Here is a 19,605-nt window from a genome sequence, read left to right on the forward strand (position 1 = left end):
AGGAGGCTTGCGTTAAGCCTGGCGAGCCCCTGAGCTCTTTGTTGGCTCACCTGTACCCATCATCAAGGCCACTCTGCTCACAAGGAAATGATTTTTGAGAGAAGGTCCACGTACACCTGATTTGTGGGTATGCTTTAAACCTGACAGAAAAGCAAAACTCTTCATACTGGTCAATCTCATAATCTTCACTTGATTTGGAAGCGTTTATAAATCCTTTTTCTGTAAAAAAAAGAAAAAAAGGCATTTCTAAATTAGATGAGGTTCGTATGGAAACACCCTGAGAAGATACAATAACATTTTATTCATCAGTATAACGTAAGAACACTCAGCTGTCGCTATGCTGCGGGTCAGATTGGACAGTCCCAGAAATGCAGGCGTCTTATCCCCAGTCATAAGCCTGAGCTCACCCACTTCTACAGTCAAGATCCCTTTAAGGGTTAGACGGTGGGGTGACTGGGGGGCTCAGTTGGTTGAGCATCCGACCAGCCGAGGTCATCATCTCACAGTTCGTGAGTTCGAGCTCCACACTGGGCTCTGTGCTGACGGCTTCAGAGCCTCAGTCTTCCTCTTTCTCTCTGCCCTCCCCCCACTCAAGCTTTCTCAAGACTAAATAAACATTGAAAAAACATTTTTTAAAAAGAATTAGATGTAAATACTTGACTTTCCTCCCAAAGAAATGTATAAAACCTCCAGATTTTACAGACAATTTCAAGAGACTGAAGGGCTCCCCCAGCCCAACCAAGCATGTACAACGGGAGGGATCTGCCAACAGAATCGGGACGCCCTCTACTCAGTCGCAACAGCTCTCTCAGTGAGTGACACGTTCAACATAAAAGAATCGCAGGTGCGAATAAAACAATCCAGCCAGCAGAATTGACCAGGGTTTTTTTTCTTTGAAGCGCTTCCTCATTAGTTTGGTAGGAGAATCACCCATGTCCTAGCATTTTCAGTATGGTTGGAGGCTGCCGCCTGATATGAGACTCCTGAAGCACGGTTACTGTCACTTCCTCGACAACCCACCCACTTTCAGTGCATCTAACTGCTTGTCCCTTCTGTCATCGCCCATCACCCTGTCAGTTGGTGCTCAGAACAAGGACGGTAAAACCTGCGTTTTCGAGCATAATTCATTCCGGAAACGTGCTTGGACCCCAACGTACTTGTATATCACAGCGAATTCCCAGAACCATTGGCTCAGTTGTGATCATGTGACATTCGGCATCAGGTACTACTCCTATCGCAAGACATCGCTCGTTTATCGAGTCAAAATTTCTTAGAAACGTTTGCTCGTCTTGCAGAACACCCCCAGAACAAGTTACTCCCAACCCAGGGTCTTAGTGTATTTATGAAGCGCCTATTTTGTGTCAGGCTCTCTGCCAGGGTCTGGGACTACAAGTACGGAAGAGATTTTTCCCGTCCTTCGGGAATTTACAGTCTATTGGTAAGTTGTGGGAAGACTGCAAACACAGATGGTCACGTCACAAGGCCAGGGCTAAGAGAGTGCTAAGACAGTGCCGTTCAAGCGAGCATGGTTTAAGTGGAAAAGGAAGGGCGGAGGGAGCTTATATATGCAAAAACTATTTTAATTCAGTCGTTCTCAGCTTTCTGACACTAACATTCTACTGAAATCAGAATTTGCAGGACGTACCTCACATTCCACACTAAAGCAACTAAACGTATCAAGAAAGATTGCGCGAGCAGCCTGCATTACCTATGATGGTAACCAAAGCTGATTTACTGGGATGTTCGGAAGAGGAACAAGTGTAATGGCCAGTGTCGTTTCTTCCCACTGATGATACAAAAGCAAACAGAATCCGTATCATAGTTCTGTTTGTAGAATAGGTACTCATCTCAAAGTAGCTGCCCTAGGTTTTAATAAAACAGAGTTTGAATTTAATGACTTCAACCTGTACTATTTGGACGTCGTCTCTGCAGTTTCAGAAGGCAAACTGGTCATATTACCTCCTCCAAGGCTTTATTTTCTAATTCCCAGGTGAGTCCGAATCCATGATTCACATGAACAGCTTTGCACCTTATCCATAAGGGTTCCCCTACTTTAAGAAATAGTTGTGGCAGTGTGGTCTGCGGAGTCTGATTGAGATCTGGAAGGATGACACAACCCGAGTAAGAAAACAGAGTGATTTTTTTTTTTCCTCATTGCAAAAATACATCCTGAACATCCTGAAGAACAAAGATTTATTGTCATCTCAAATGCTACAAACTGCTTTGACAGAAGACTCCTTTAGAGACGGTCTACCCTTTTATAAAGAAGGCAGCTGCTACAGAATCCATAATATTCCGTGCCAAGTGGGATAAGGAACTAGGGCGGCCCTGACGTTGAGTGATCACCCAGGCGCTTGCTGTTAATGTCAGGTCGTTCCTAAATCATGGAAAAGCTCACATTCTCGTGGTCCTACCTATTGTGAACAGCTTGGTACACTTTCTGCCCAGCTCATTCCTTGCACAGCACCTTATGTCTGTTCCAAACAGTTCATGAAGTACGCTTTCCTCCTTTGTGACAACAGCTGGACTCTCCCCTTTACAGCTGCAATTAGAAAAGAATTGCCATTTGACTAAACACCTTTTAACGTTACAGACGAACGTGCAGGCGAGAAACAAAGGCCAAGGTTCCAGAGCCTGTTGAAGAAAAAGGAGCGGATGAGAAGGTGAACAAACCCGGCGCCTGGGGGGCCCAGTCGGTCAAGTGACTAACTCTTGCTTTTGGTTCCGGTCAGGATCTCCTGGTCCGTGAGATCGAGCCCCGCCCGCGGTCCAGCTCCGCGTTGACAGCATGGAGCTGGCTTGGGATTCTCTCTCTCTCCCTCTCTCTGTCTCTCTCTCAAAATAAATAAATAAACTTTAAAAAAAGGTAAACAAACCCAAATCTAAGGTTTCTAGTTAGTTATCTGAACCAATCAACACTGGAGAGAATGACATACATTTTTATGGAAGTTTAAATTTGGGGGGGGGAGGGTTGGTGACCTCTTCTGTTGCTATTCTTTAGAGAGAGAGAGAGAGACAATAGAAAAAGAAGACGAAAGAGGAGGAAAAAAGACGAGAAAGAAAAGCAGGATTAGGTTTTAACACAGCCTAACAAGGTGAGCGTCTTTCCTTTGAAGCCCAAAAGAGGACAACAAGGGAGAGGGAGAGAAGAAGGTTGCAGGTCCCAGAGTCTGCAGAGCTCAAGGAGAAGAGGAGAGGCATCACTCAGGAAGGAAGTCAGCGGGTCTACCTCCTCACCCCCACCCCTCACCCCAGCCCCTCCTCAGCCCCCCTACCCTCACCTCCTCACCCCCACCCCCTCACCCCAGCCCCCCACCCTCACCACCTCACCCTCACCCTCACCCCCTCACCCCCACCCCCTCATTCCCACCCAGTCATCCTCCCTCACCACTCCCCATCTCACCCTTCTACACCCTCACGGCCACCTTCACCCCCTCATCCTCACCCTCCTCCCCTCCCCCACCCAGCATAAAATAGACTTGGATTCCTCCCGAGAGTGTCCCCAACCGCTGCCTTGCCGGAAGCAGGGATCACTTGCAGCCTGTGTATGACCACTTTTCTCCTCCTTATCTCTTTAGTCAAGGGCATTCTTTTCTTTGTTGACACACCATTCCTTCAGGGTATTTTTTTCTTATTACAAGACAACAATAATTGGGTTCATCGTGGAAATCTTGGCAAAGACAGAAAACCCAAAGGAAAGAATTTTAACTGCCGGTATTCCTGCTGCCCTGAGATAACAACCGTTATTATTTGGTGGGTAGGTTTCCCATCTTTTTTTTTCCCCCCCAATGGACCTGTTACATACGTACCCACAGGTGTTCTCTTCTTTTCCTCTAGAATTTGGGATCACATCCATATCATTTGGTGACCTAATTTTTTACTTCTTTCTCCTTATACTCAGTCCCATTTTTCAATAGAATTGTTTAATAAGTTTTTGGTAGTTAAAACTGCATGACTTCTCAATTTGTGAGAACTTAGCTATGGCACATATGAAAAATGGAAGCAAACGTTTATGTAGTACTATCTGCCAGCCACCAATCTCCATGCTTCATGTATGCCGATTCATTAAATCTCTGTAGCATAAGGTATGTACTTTTCCAGCCCCATTCTTCTGAAGAGCCAATTTATATGCACAGTATGATGTCAACTCCATTAGAAAAAGACCAAAAGTAAAGTAATAATAGCCATTATCTCCGTGCCCGTCGTACCTTTCACTCTGCGAATCGCAGAAGACCCATTCCACGGTCGGTTCTGGAATGCTCTCAGATATGCAGACCAGCGCATCCTGGTGTTCCATTTTTCTAAAGTAAGGTCTCCTTAGTGTGTAAAGCAGCGTGTCTGAAGCATCATAAATTATTAAACATTTTAATATTAAAAAAAAAACTGTCTTAGTAGCCCCTCACGAAAAGAATTCTACATCGTTAAGAAAATATTAAGAAAAAATATTTTACACCATAGCAATGTCTTCTGCCCCCCCTCCAAATATAAACAATCATATATCCCCTCCTCACCAATCTGTTAAATTTAACTCTGGCTGAAATGCCAACTTCAATATTTAGCTGATTTCTTGGGGTATTTCATAAACCTAGAGACAACTAAAGTTAAGTAGAATGAAGCCATGTAATAATACAAATATTAATATGCACAGGAAAAAGACTAGAAATAATGTAAAGTTTGGGGTGCCTGGGTGACTCAGTCAGTTAAGCATCTGACTTGATTTCGGCTCAGGTCATGATCTCACGGTTCGTGAGATCGAGCCCTGCATAGGGTTCAGGGCTGACAGCTCAGAGCCTGCTTGGGATTCTCTCTCTCTCTCTCTCTCTCTCTCTCTCTCTCTCTCTCTGTCACTCCCCTGCTTGTGCTCTCTTTCTCTCTCAGAACAAAGAAATAAACATTAAAAAGAAAAGAAAAGAAATAACATAAAGCTTAAAACCCACGCTTATATAGTTTAAGACCCAAGTTTCTTCCCATGATTTTATCTAGAACCAGGCAGAAATATACTGATTTAAAAATGCAGAAATACAGCAGGATAAAGTTAGAATTGAAACAGAATTGAGAGGTTCAGTTTGGTCTCCCATTTGCTTTCGGCTATTATACTTCACCTCCCCCCCCCCACTTCTGCTTCCCATAATGCTTGACATACAAACTTTCTATTCTGTGTGGATCTCTCTAGTGACAGGAATTCACTACCTCCCAAGGAAGATCAGTCCATTGTTCAACAAACCTTGTCTGTTAAAAAAGTTTTCCTGTTCTAAATCCCAATCTCTGGTCTTACATTTTGTTTAAAAATATAATTATATATATATATATATATATATATATATATATATATATACAGAGAGAGAGAGAGAGAGAGAGAGAGAGAGGGAGGCAAAAGAATATATGAAGTATAAATTTCAAAGCAATTAGTCTTTATTATTAAATAAATATAAATGCCCATAGACTGATATCCAACATAATAACTGAAATATTAATAAATATCTACTTTTCTGCTTCTCACCATCTCAACCCTAGGTAACCTTTATCCTGATTTTGTGTTTATCATTCCTGTGCTCTTAAAAATGTTTTCACCACACAGCTATGTGTCCCCAAAGAATATGTTGGTTTGTTTTCTGGTTTTCAAAATATGGTATCCCTCAATAGGTCGTCTTCCACAACTTCCTTTTCTTATCCAACCTCATGTTGTTAAGATCCACCCATGGTTTTGCATGTAGCTGTACTACATTCATCTTTTACATAGTATTGCATTGGTGAATATATTACAATCGGTTATTCCATTTTCTTGCAATGGACATTTAGCTCGTGACCAATCTGTTGTGTTTACCAACAATAGTGCTAGGAACATTCTATCCATTTCTACTAAGGCAGGTGTGTACATTTCTTTACACAGGGGACCTGCTGGCTTATATGATATGAGCACAAGTTCAGCTATACACATAATGATAGTCTGTTTTCCAAAGTGGTGATACTTTACATAATTTACATTTAAATGTAATAGCTTACATGTAAATAGGACATGGGATTTCCCATTGTTCTTTTTTTTTTAAATATTTTTAAATGTTTTTATTTATTTTTGAGACAGAGACAGAGCCTGAGCAGGGGAGGGGCAGAGAGAGAGGGAGATACAGAATGTGAAGCAGGCTCCAGGCTCTGAGCTGTCAGCACAGAGCCCGACGTGGGGCTCAAACCCACAGACCGCGAGATCATGACCTGAGCCGAAGTTGGACGCTCAACCGACTGAACCAGCCAGGCGCCCCTAGAGCAACTGTTTTTAAGTGTAGCTTTACTTACACATGAAAATCTTTCAGAGATTTAAAATCAGAAGCAACCATCAAGGGAGATAATTACCATCCAAAGTATTTTAACTAGTTAAGCCAGGTTCCCTGACTTATATGCCAGGAAATTTCCTCTACATTATACTGCAATCAGGCTTTTTTTTTTTTTCTTTTTTTTTTTTCAAAATATTTCCTTCTGTGTCCTAAACATTCTCAATTCCTTCGGCTGTTCAAACTTCAGAAACTCCAGTTCTTCACTATCAGGTTGTTTTGTTTTGTCAGTACGCAGCTGAAAAAAAAATGTAGAACCGAGAAGAATAATCATCCATTAATTTCCCGGACCTACACACTCCATCGGAGGCGGCCGAGGTTCGGCTTTCCTGTTTTGTAGCAACCCAGCCTTACTTGCTGGTTACTGCTAAACCTGTGGTTCGCTAGACCCTTTCCTCTTTTTCACACTGTTGCCAAATCCTCCTCTACCAGGTTTTTTTCTTGTTGTTGTTGTTTTGAACCTCACCACCCAACAGGATGCTGAAAGCACATTACAATGAACTTGGGTAGCTGCTGTCCTATTTTTACACTGTAAATAATAGATGAAAAGAAGGTACCCTCGGGGCTCCTGGGTGGCTAAGCGGGTTGACTCTGACTCTTGATTTTGGCTCAAGTCACAATCCCAGGGTCATGGGATGGAGCCCAGGGGCTCACTGAGTGTGGAGCCTGCTTGGGATTCTCTCTCTCTCTCTCTCTCTCTCTCTCTCTCTCTCTCTCGGGGTGCCGGGGTGGCTCAGTCAGTTAAGCATCCGACTTCGGCTCAGGTCATGATCTCACAGCTTGTGAGTTCGAGCCCCACGTCGGGCTCTGTGCGGACGGCTCGGAGCCTGGAGCCTGCTTCGGATTCTGTGTCTCCCTCTCCCTCTGCCCCTATCCTGCTTGTGCTCTCTGTCTCTCATAAATGAATAAATGTTAAAAAAAGATTTTTTTCTTTGCAATCACCAGGCCCGTGTGTAATTGGGAGAAACAAGAAGCCAGAAAGCCATGCAGGTGGTGATTGCCAACCACACAGTCGCCTCCGTAAGAACATTTGGATTGTCCCCGGCGGTTTGCGTAGTGATCTAGCATTTGTATAAGTAAAGTAGCCACTAACTTCATGTGGTTATTCAAGTGCCGTTAAGACCTTGGTCCCCAGTCACACTGGCCACATTTCAAGTGTTCAACAGTCCCACGTGGCCAGTGACTAAGTTGTTAGAGCAGACACAGACCTTTCCAACATCTCAGGGAGCTCTCTTGGAGAGCTAAGATCCTACAATCCTGTGAGGTGTGCATTTTCTTTTCTTTTTTTTTTTTTGAGGTGTGCATTTTTATCTCCGTTTTACAGATAAGAAATTTGAGGTTCAGAGAGATTAAGTGACCCGCCAAAGGTGGCAGTGACAGACCCAGAATAAGAACCCAGGACTTCTGACTCCAAGGTCAAGGTCGAAATGTTTCCCATTTCTTCCCTGTCAGTCAAAAAAATGGGTGGGGGAAAAGCCAAATAGAGAGTGTCCTGGGTTTTTTTTTTTTTTTTAATTATTTATTTTTGAGACAGAGAGAGACAGAGCATGAACGGGGTTGGGTCAGAGAGAGAGGGAGACACAGAATCAGAAGCAGGCTCCAGGCTCTGAGCCGTCAGCACAGAGCCTGACATGGGGCTCGAACCCACGGACCGCGAGATCGTGACCTGAGCCGAAGTCGGACACTCAACCGACTGAGCCACGGAGGTGCCCCATAGTGTCCTGGGTTTTGAAGAGTGCTCATTCTGATAGCACACGGACGGGTCCGTCAGAGGGTCTCAACGGGTTATGTGGATGGTCGGAGTGAGTGCAGTCATTTCAGCTACATATCGAGGGAAACCTGAATACTGTGTCCCGAGCAGCTGGCAAAAAGCTCGTGGGCTCTACACCATCCCTTCGGAATGTCGTGAATACCGAGTAGCAACGGGCACTTACTTCTTATACTCACTGTAAACAATATTGTATAATTGGTAGCTTCGCTCTGAATGAAAAGTAGGTATTCTCCAGCTTGGGTTTCTGTCATTTTCAAAATGACCATGGAAACAACCCCTCTGAAAAAACACACACACACACACACACACACAAGAAAGAGAACTAGTTATCTTGGAAAACGTGTGAAACTAAAATGTAACATTTCATACTGAGTCAGAAGGCGGCCTGGTGGCTCTCACATTCCATCTCCGACGGTGGCACAGGGGGCAGGCTACTCGGAGAACACAGCTTCTCACGGAGCCTGAGCCTTGTGAGTTTGACTTTGACTTTGGTTCAGTCCCTCCCTTCAGAGTGAGTGACCTCCATTCTAGCGCCTTCACTTCAGGCTTCTCCAGCCTCTTGGAGGGAAAACTCCCGTCCCAAAATGCACAGGCTTGGGGGGGACACTCCCATCAGCAATAACGGGCTGTTCCCTTCAATGGCAAGCCACCCTCCACAGTTACATTGCCCAGTCACCTGGCCGCCAGTCTCAGTTCCCCATTTGCAAGCCCAGATTACCGTACAGGCAAGACGCACAGAGATAAGAAACAATGTTTTGCATGTGTCTTGCTCTAGGTGATCAAGTTCAAGTGAAATTTAAGACAAGGCGTTGTCCTATGGGAAGGAGGAAATCACAGATGCGTAAGGATACAGAGGTCTCAGCGTTTGTGCTTTTTAACTTTTTGGATCCTTGGTAAAGATCAGTTTGGCTGGGGAGCCTTCTCTTCAAGGAAACAACTTCCGATGTGTTGTTTGGTAATACCCATTCTCATTAAAGCTTAAAATATCCTCTAGTAGTTTGTTGAGTAATGCTGGGTTTAAATTTGCACTTTCTGACCTTTCGACCCGTACTACTCAACGCTGGTCTCCCTCCAACTGTGTTAGCTGCAGCTGGGAGTTGACAGATATGCGGACTCTCAAGGCCTACTGAATCAGAATCTGCATTTTAACAAGCTCCCCAGGAAATCCAAATGCACTTGATATCAGAGACGTCCTTTCCCAGAGCTCCAAGCCGCACGGCTCAAGAATACGTGTGCTTGCGTTCATAAGGACAGTAAATTCGTAGGATCCACGTTTGGTTGGAGTCTACAGGTTTTTTGGCACTGTGTTTTCCTTCTCTGAACCATTCAGTCTCCTGGTGTCATTTGTGAACTCTTGTCCATAACCCACAAAACTGTAAGAAAGCTATCAAAGCCTAGGTGTTCACGCTTTCTGGCCCTGAGTCCAGAGACACGCTTCTATAATTCTGTACCACGGAAAAGCTGTTAAATAGTTCTGGTACTAAGTTAGTTAATCCACATCAGACCCATGACCTTGGCTAACAAATGGGACCGTCTGTCCTAAAATCCAAAAAGGCAACCTCTAATGAACTGAAAAAAAAAAAAAAAAAAAAACAACAAACAAAACCCTACATTTTTACTTTGCGTTTTGGTCTCCATCCAGTGAGAACTGTTGTGGCATAACATTTTAAGGTTACCAGAACGTTTCTTGAAGCCAAAATTCTGCCTAAAAGAGGGCTTTGGTTTAACCCCAAGATACAAGTAACCAAAAAACAGAAGTGAGTAATACGGCCTCAAAAGAGGAAAGGAAAATGAATGTGCTCCAAGACTTAGAACCAAACTTCAGAATTATAGCTACTGTCCTAAAAATTACTTATGAGTTTGTTTGACCTTAAAGGAACAAATGCAAAAAGTTGGTACGAATCGGTCACAGATACATCCCCCCATATGTCAGGCAGGCAGGTTACCCCCTGGGGACCACGTAGGTACCACTTCCTGCACTGTTGCTGGAAACACAATGCCTCCTCTACACCATGGGACCCCAGAACACCCCCAAGAACGAGAGCGAAAAGCAGCTTTAGAATTATTAAGTGGGCATTTAAATGGCTTGTGCCGCTTTCTTCCTGCCCCTATCTGGGATCATCCACAGGGGCTGGGACAGCAGAGGGCAGCAATCGGCAGAGTTAGATACAAACTTGGCCATTAAATCACAATTCTTGGCTGAGGTGTCTTTTTCTAGATCATGAGACCAATATTCCTCACACACGGATCCATTTCTTACTAAAACACTTTGTGACTGTCGCCCATCATTGCAATTCTGCTCATCAGACTATGAAACAAAACAGATTAAAACCAAATGTTCTTTCCCCCGAGCATTCCCCAAAAAGCAGCTTCTGACTACTTTAAGGAGAGCGAAAAGTTTCTAACATTTTACCTCTCAGACAAGATCCGATTAAAAAACTAAGACATCCTAAAAATCCCAAATAGTCTTCCCCTATTTGTTGTACATTTTTCCAGCCATTCACTGCCTTCTTAAGCCCTAACTATATCTGTGTATCTATATGTCATTTTTTAAGTTGACCGGCTTTTTTTTTTTTTTTTTTTTTTTTTAGAGTAAATCTAGATTTACAGAAAAACTGAGCGGAGAGTACAGAGAGATCCCACTTATGTCCTCCCCACGCAGTTTTCACTATTATTAACATCTTGCATAGGTGTGGTATATTTGTTACAACTGGTGACCCAACACGGGTACTCACTCAAGGTCATAGTTAACATTAGAACTCACTTTCTGTGTGGTACATCCTATAGGTCTGACAGCTATTTAATGCCAGGTATCCATGTCCTAACTGTATTTTTAGTTCAGCATTTCTCTGGAGATAAAGAGTTATAATGGATATGGATAGAAATTTGAAAAGAAACGCCGTATGAACCACATTCTGCGGCCAGAATGTTTTCCTCCAAAAATCCTTGTGGGGGCACATTCCCCAACCCGCCCTCTCTCCACCCCCTCCCCCTCTCACCCCCTCCCTCTCCCCCCCCTCCTCCAGCCCAGTTACCTGTTTTGTAAATCAAAGTGTGGCTGGCAATTCAGCGAGCTGTGCTTAAAGACCCAGAGACAGGAAATGTTCCCTGGGGTGTTGACCAGGACTTGCAGTGTGATGGATGCAGATATATCCACTTCCACAGTGGCCGCTCCATAAACCACCTCTGTGCTCTCGGGTTTCAAGGCACACCCAAGGTCTTCTGCGGGTTCTGATGCCTGAGTGGAAACAACGGGAATTGACTACAAGGGCACGTTTGATGCATCCTCTTCTTGGCTGGAACCTTTCTTTTTTCTTTAATGTTTTTATTTCTTTTTGAGAAAGAGAGAGAGAAAGACAGAGCACGAGCGGGGGTGGGGGGCAGAGTGAGAGAGAGAGAGAGAGAGGGAGACACAGACTCCGAAGCGGGCTCCAGGCTCGGAGCTGTCAGCACGGAGCCCGAGGCGGGGCCTGAACTCAGGGACTGCGAGATCAGGACCTGAGCTGAAGTCTGAGGCTTAAGCGACTGAGCCACCCGGGCGCCCCTGACTGGGACCTTTATCAAGGAGGTCGACACCGGAGAACATGTCACTGACCGAAAATCCTATTATTCACAATTCTCTATAGAAAAGATAGGTAACTTTAGGCTGCATTTCTAACATATTTGACACACTGTTGGGAGTTGAATTGTGTCCCCCTAAAATTCCTATGTTGAATCTTAAGCCCCACTGCTTCAGAATGTGACCTTATCCAAAATAAGGCCTTTCCACAGGTGATCAAGTTAAAACGAGGCCATTTGGATGGGCTCTAATCCAGTGTGCCTGGTGTGCTGACAGGAAGGGGCAATTTGAAGGAAACACGCACCCGGAAGCGCGCCATGTGAAAGTGACGATAGTGGGGCACGTGGGGGGCTCAGTAGGTCGCGTCCGCCTCTTGATTCTGGCTCGGGGCATGATCTCACAGTTCATGAGTTCGAGCCCTGTGTTCGGAGCCTGCTTGGGATTCTCTCTCTCCCTTTCTCTGCCCCTCCCCTGCTCTCTCTCTCTCTCTCTCAAAATAAATCAATAAACTTAAGAAAAAAAAAAAGAAAAGAAAATGAAGATAGAGCTCTACGGGCCAAGGAGAAAGGCCTGGAACAGAGCCTTCAGAAGGGACCAACCCTGAGGATGTCTCGATTTCACACTTCTAGGCTGCTCTAGCAAACTAATATACAAACAATAGTCACAAAATTCGTAATAGGCGGGTAACTGTGTTTGTGATCATTGGTATGTCGATAAGAATCTACATGGCAATGGCAAATTGGTACCTGTGTTAGAAGGAACTTAAAAACTTAAAAACCAAAATATTTTCTGGGCCGATTCCCACCCCTCCACCCCCCACCTTGGCTCACTGCCACCACCATACTTCTTGGTGGCTTTAAGTAACTGAGGTTATGTTGAGAGGAAGGTGTGATAGCAACTTCTGTCTCGGGACCCTTCACCTGTCACTCTCCTAACACCCAGCACAGCACGCCCACGCACACATGTGCATGCAGGCACACACACACACACACACACACACAAGCTTCTTCAGGTGAAGAGCAGGGTAGGTAGGTCTTCTGCTACTGATCACAAGCCATACTTCTGGCTTTCTGTATTCATTTATTCAGCAAGTAACGGGTAAGTTCATGTACTCAATATCTGATAAGTGCTAGACCATCTACTGGGCACTATGGGACTAGGAAGAAAAGACATTGATTTTGTCCTTAAGGGTTTCAAGTCTAGTAGGAAGGAATAACTAAAACACCAGGTGAAATATAATGTGCCCCATGAAAAGACACCAACTACTTTGATGGGGGCGCCTGGGTGGCTCAGTCGGATAAGCATCTGACTTCAGCTCAGGTCATGATCTCACGGTTCGTGGGTTCAAGCCCCGCGTTGGGCTCTGTGCTGACAGTTCAGAGCCTGGAGCCTGCTTCAGATTCTGGGTCTCCCTCTCTCTCTGCCCCTCCCCTGCTCACACTCTGTTCTCTCTCTCTCTCTCTCAAAAATAAATAAACATTAACAAAAAATCTTAAAACAAAAAAAAAAAAGAAAGGTAAATTTGAGTGCTCTGGAACTTTGGAGAGGAGACAGGTAACTTCCAAGCTGGGATGGGGGTGGTGGGGATGCTTCACTGAAATCCAGAAATTGAGCTGGTTCTTCTTTTTTTTTAATATTTTTTTTATTTTCTGAGAGAGAGAGAGAGAGAGAGAGAGAGAGAGAGAGAGAGAGAGTGCGTGCAGGGGAGGGGCAGGGAGAGAGAGGGAGACACAGAATCCAAAGCAGGCTCCACGGCCCGGAGCTTGACGTGGGGCTCAAACTCACAAACAATGAGATCATGGCCTGAGCGGTAGTCAGACGTTTAACGGACTAAGCCACCCAGGCCCCCCCTTAAAAAAATTTTTTTTAATGTTTTATTTATTTTCGAGCTGGGTCTTAAAAGACAGGCACAGAATAAAGTAAAAACAAAACAAAACAAAATAAAAAAACCTGACGTGCTGGAAGAAAATATTTGCAACACAGACTACAAATAAATCCCCCTAATTTATAAAGAATTTTTTTGACAATGAGGGATGCAGGACCAAAACACAAAAGAAAAATGGGAGAAAGAACTGAATAGACAGTTCACCAAAAACAGATATAAAGACTTGCCCTTGAACATATGAAAAAAATGTTTAAACTCAATTATAATTAGAAAATATAAATTAAAACAACACTGAGGGGCGCCTGGGTGGTTCAATTGGTTAAGCGTCCGACTCTTGGTTTCAGCTCAGCTCATGATCTCACGGTTCTTAAGTTCGAGCCCCATGTCAGGCTCCGTGCTGCCAGTACAGAGTCTGCTTGGGATTCTTTCTCTCTCGCTCTCTCTCTGCCCCTCCCCTGCTCACATTCTCTCTCTGAAAATAAATAAATAAACTTAAAAACAACAACAACAACAACAACAACACTGAGATACTACTTATCTGTCAATCTGCCAAAAATTTTGAAGTATGACCACACGTTTTGTTGGTGAGGTTGGGAGGAAGCAGCTATTCTATACATTTCTGGAGGAATGCACGCTAGTACAACCCTTCTGGGGAGCATCTGGCAATAGCTAATACAACTATGTGTGCTTGGGGCACCTCGGTGGCTCAGTCGGTAAAGTGTCCTACTCTTGATTTCAGCTCAGGTCATGATCTCGTGGTTCATGAGTTCGAGTCCCATATCAGGCTCTGCACTGACAGTGTGGAGCCTGCTTGGGATTCTCTGTCTCTTATCTCTGTGCCCTGCACTCCCTCGTGCTCTCTCTCTCTCTCTTCCTCTCTCTCAAAGATAAATAAATAAACTTAAAAAAAAGAAAAATATTATGTTGGATACTATAAAGTTAAAGACAAAAAGAATTGTACACAAAGGCTGTATTCGCGTTAGTAATTCTGTGTCTCACTGGGGTGTGGGTTAGCAATTCTGAAATCAGGTTACGTATATACTAGGTTAACATAAGTCATTTATTACAGATAATTAGAACCAGGTTTCTTACTATCGAAGAACGAAGTACAAAATTGGAAAGAAGAAAAGGTTGAATAAACCCTTTGCTGAATTGAAAGCAGAGCTATCAGCATGATTTCTGGTGGTATATACATAGATAGGTAAATAGATAGATGCAGAGATGATAGAGAGATAAATAGTGTGTGTGTGGGGGCGGGGGGAGTAGTGTAAGTATATACATTGCCTAGAGGCAATGACGTCCCAATAGCAATGAGCACACCCAACTCTCAGACCTTGGTTTCTAAACACCATTCTCCAGTGTTTTGGAGAGATTTTTAGAGAAATGGCTAATTCCAGGGCTGAACTGTCCTGCAGCCCTGGAAAGTAAGGAAGTGCTTGAGAAAACAAGGGAATGTGTTGAAATGACACAGAAGTCAATATGAAGTAGCTCCCAATGGCCTAAGTTGGACAAATCTGAATACCATAATAAAAATGACAGTCTCAGGTCATAACTCATAGAATCAAATAAATATCTCTGAGTCCATATTGATATGAATAAATTGAATAGAAAGAAGAGATAGCTCTTCTTCACAGAATTCCACTTTGTAAATGTAGAGGGAAGGGGGGAAAAAGAAAATCACCCTTAGGCAAACATCACAGTAAAACTGTTGTGGCAAGATCCCCAACGGGTGCTAAAATCAGTAGGTGAAAATTGGAGGAGAAACCGGATATTTGCATCTTCCCCCAGATACTTGTTAATTACAAAGAAAACAAATAGTAACTCTGCAGTGGAGAAACCCAGCACCCACACCACATTCATCTTCAAACAGAAATGATAAATGATGACTTTAAACAATTAAGTGGGTTGTGGGAACAGTAAAATCATCTTACTTTGGTTCTAGGATATATTGGTAACACAGCTAAGGATGTAGCTGCCTATTTATTCGAGTTACATTGGCACATTATGTCTACTAGAGTGCTTGCTTATTCAGAACGTGCCCGAACTATAAGATTCCCAGAAAGATGTCTCATCTGGGGCACCTGGGTGGCACGGTCGGTTAAGTCCCTGACTTCGGCTCAGGTCATGATCTCACGGCTTGTGAGTTCGAGCCCCGCATCGGGCTCTGTGCTGACAGCTCGGAGCCTGGAGCCTGTTTCAGATTCTGTGTCTCCCTCTCTCTGACCCTCCCCTGCTCACGCTCTGTCACTCTCTCTCTCTCAAAAATAAATAAACTTTAAAAGAAAGAAAGAAAGAAAGAAAGAAAGAAAGAAAGAAAGAAAGATGTCTCATCTGAGCAGTGTGAACTGTGGATGAAATCTAAACCATTATTTTCAAGAACGCTGCTACCCTAATAATCCACTTCACGTTAAAGTAGGAAAATACCCAAAAAGAGCAGCTTCAGCTTCAAGGAGGTAAAAGCTGTGCAGACATCTTTGCAGCATCTAGGATTTGCAGGATTGTCTGTGAAACGCTGTTTGAGAGCTATGAGGTCTTAATCCAATCCTGAATATTGCATAAGCATACAATTTATACTGAATGAAAAAAATAATGCAGGGCTTACTACTAGGAACCAAGACCCATTATTAGCTTTTCTTGAAGACTGTATTTTATAAGAAAACACTGAAACGTAAGCAGCTATTTTCTTAAGTTGAAAAGACAATAAAAGTTTAAAACATGATGGCAAATAATATTAACATTTTTTTGTCCACGCGGAAATCCTGTGTATGCAAAATGTCATTATTAATAAGCAATATGTTATGATGCCAATTTCTGTTAAAAATCTGACATAAAAAATCATGTTTTAAATCAGAAGTTTTATTTATTTATTTATTTATTTATTTATTTATAATGTTTGTTTATTTTTTAGACAGAGAGAGACAGAGCATGAATGGGGGAGGGTCAGAGAGAGAGGGAGACACAGAATCTGAAGCAGGCTCCGGGCTCTGAGCTATCAGCCCAGAGCCTGACGCCGGGCTCGAACTCACAAGCCATGAGATCGGGACCTGAGCCGAAGTCGGACGCTTAACCGACTGAGCCACCCAGGCGCCCCCAGAAGTTTTATATTCTTATAAAATTCACACTATTTTTAAAATTTGAGAATATTTTTGCTATCTCTGATTTTAGGGGGGTGGGGAGTGAAGTTCAGGGCGCCGTGTTATGTGTTTAGGTATTACACCCATGTAAAAGAAAGCAGTGACTACCCATCGGCATGAATCCTTCACTGAAAATGTTCACGGAATCGGCTAAGGTATGCTCCCTTTTTGCCGTATGTTTCTAATATTTTGAAATATTTTCAGTCCTCTGTTATTTAAGCTTCCTTCTTCTGAGTAAATACCTAAGCTGTTATACGAACTGCTTGGAGGAGAAGGGTGATGAAGAACAAAGGTGGAACCCGACGGAGCCAGAGTCGGATAATAGAGCAATCTCATGTCAGCTTAATGGGAAGTCACTGAAGGGTCCAAGCCAGGCAGTGAAGGATGTAGCTGTGCCTCAGAAAGAACAGTCTGGCAGCCCTGTCTGAGATGAACTCTAGAAGGAAGAAGTCCCTTGCGATATCATTGGGATTATGGGGGAGATACTGAGGGCTTGAATTCTGGAAGTGGCTGTGGGACCAGAGAATAGGAGGAGATTAAGTGAGAGCTAGCAAAGCAAGGAAATTGACAAGACTTGGTAACTGACCGAATGTGAAGGTAAGGGAGAGGAAGCAGCCCAAAACGATGCTGACCTTTCAAGCCTGGGAACTAGACAGGGCCAGAAACAGAAATCAGTTAACACAAGCATATGAGCAGGTTTGGGGAAGTAGAGATGAAATAAAATAGGTAGGTAGATTTTAATGAGCAAACGGAAAACCCATTTTAACCATAACCAGGAGGCAGTTGGAAATTAGGGGCTCAGGTTTGAGGGAGAAGCTTGGGTTCTCTTCAAGGAGAAAGGGCAATTTCTCTTACTATTCATGCTTAGCATTGGTGTCCTTCCTGAATTCAAACCCGAGAGAACGTGATCTGGATGGAATGGAGTGCATATGAGTACATAATATACTTCCAAACACAGAAAGAAAAATCCATATGGCCATGGTAGGCCTCAACAGCTTACAAAGTATGGTCTCTAGAGAAAATAGCTAAAGTTAGAATTTTAACATTACTTTACCATGGGATACGATGATGATATCCCCAGTGATGAATCATTGTTCTTATGATTGATTAAAACACACTTGATCACAGGTAGATCTTGATTTGTAATAGTCTCAAATATCATTGCTGAAAAAACAACTGTAAAACAAAATAAAGACAAGGATGTTGATAACACGCACACCTTGAAAAGAAAGTATGTATTCATTGTACAACCAAACAACAAAACAAAATTAATCTGGCAAAGGTGGCCAACGGGAAAGTACATATGAAATACAACTTCATCAAAATCAAGTCTCACTATGAATCAGGGGCAGGGGTACTTGGAGCAGTGCTGTCTTCTAGAAGGTTCTGCAATGATAGAAATAGTCTTTGTGCCGTCCAATGTGATATTGACCACGTGAAATAAGCATAGTGGCTGCTAAGAATTTGAAGTAAGGGTAGTGCCCTGAGGAACTGCTTATTTGCATGCAAGCAATTTCTTCTTCTTTACGGATGCTTGTGAAATGTTTCCTTTGTGCCCTAAAAGTTTTAGAATTATGTGCCTTACGGACAGTCTATTTTCATCCGTCGTGCAAGATGCTCAGGGGGCCTTTTCTTTTTTTTTTAAATTTTTTTTTTCAACGTTTTTTTATTTATTTTTGGGACAGAGAGAGACAGAGCATGAACAGGGGAGGGGCAGAGAGAGAGGGAGACACAGAATCGGAAACAGGCTCCAGGCTCTGAGCCATCAGCCCAGAGCCCGACGCGGGGCTCGAACCCACGGACCGCGAGATCGTGACCTGGCTGAAGTCGGACGCTTAACCGACTGTGCCACCCAGGCGCCCCTCAGGGGGCCTTTTCAATCCAGAAACTCATATTCTTCTCTTAGGAAAAGTTTTTTGAACTATTTCTTTGATTCTTTCTCTCTCCTTCACTTTTTGTTCTCCTATCATTTGGATGTTTTCCCCCAAATGATTGACGATCCTGGACAGTGTGCTCATATATAAGAATGAAGTCTGACTTGCTGTCCCATCGTCTCTGTATGGTTATTTTTAGGTTTTCTCCTGGGCTAATCAGATTCCCCAGGGGAGACTCCTCTCTCGTGTCAGCAGCCCAAGTTCTGGGAGCCTGCTGTTAGCAATTTATACTCGTGTGGGGGTCCTGCAGTGGAAATCGGGTTACTTTTCAGCTTTCTCATCCTCTATCTTATGATTCAGCTTTCTTCATGCGTTTTAAAGCTTTCTAAATTTTATTTTCTGCCTCTCCAGAAAATAAGTTTATGTCTTTAAAAAAAACCAAAACTGTTGGGGAAAGTGGGTGATGGGCATGGAGGAGGGCACCTGTTGGGATGAGCACTGGGTGTTGCCTGGAAACCAATTTGACAATAAATATCGTATTAAAAAAAACCAAAACCGTCATTTGGGGGGCCTGGGTGGTTCAGTCGGTTAAACGTCCGACTCTTGATTTCGGCTCGGGTCACGATCACACAGTTCGTGGGATCGAGCGGTGTGTTGGCCTCGGTAATGACAGTGCAGGTCCTGCTTGGGATCCTCGGTCTCCCTCTCTCTCCGCCCCTCCCCTGCTCCCGAGTGCACACACTCTCTCTCTGTCTCGCGCTCTCTCTCTCAAAATAAATAAACTTAAAATAAGATAAGATAAGATAAAATAAAATGGTATTTCTTTAGTATCAACTTCTGGAAGTGGAATTAGTGGATTAAAGGATATAAACACACTTCAATGGTTCTTGGAATGCATCGCCATTTGGTTTTCCAAAGGTGCCATACCAATTTACACAGCTACATGTAAGGTGTGAATTGAATAGTTTTACTACAATCACATTAGCATTTAGTCATTATGTACTTTTTAATTCCCTTAATATAGCTCCTAGTCTTTTTCCCCCTTTTTCTTTTTTT

General features: G+C 43.4%; 1 protein-coding gene across 1 annotated transcript in view; it reads right to left on the bottom strand.

The window, feature by feature from the left end:
* The window catches only part of FLT3 (fms related receptor tyrosine kinase 3), a 76,396-nt gene that overhangs the window by 36,416 nt on the left and 20,375 nt on the right, over window positions 1–19,605 (bottom strand). Inside the window, exons 2-9 of the mRNA XM_047078162.1 lie at window positions 17,730–17,851; window positions 11,133–11,335; window positions 8,261–8,376; window positions 4,209–4,338; window positions 2,415–2,542; window positions 1,960–2,099; window positions 1,709–1,862; window positions 51–219 (exon numbers count right to left, since the gene is read on the bottom strand). Of these exons, the coding sequence (XP_046934118.1) occupies window positions 51–219; window positions 1,709–1,862; window positions 1,960–2,099; window positions 2,415–2,542; window positions 4,209–4,338; window positions 8,261–8,376; window positions 11,133–11,335; window positions 17,730–17,851 (1,162 nt within the window). The remainder of the gene's footprint in view (window positions 1–50; window positions 220–1,708; window positions 1,863–1,959; window positions 2,100–2,414; window positions 2,543–4,208; window positions 4,339–8,260; window positions 8,377–11,132; window positions 11,336–17,729; window positions 17,852–19,605) is intronic.

Source organism: Lynx rufus, unplaced genomic scaffold, assembly GCF_022079265.1.
Source record: "Lynx rufus isolate CCGP_SWC_20201006 ecotype Redwood Valley unplaced genomic scaffold, mLynRuf1.p SCAF_1, whole genome shotgun sequence".
Taxonomy (NCBI): Eukaryota; Metazoa; Chordata; class Mammalia; order Carnivora; family Felidae; genus Lynx; species Lynx rufus.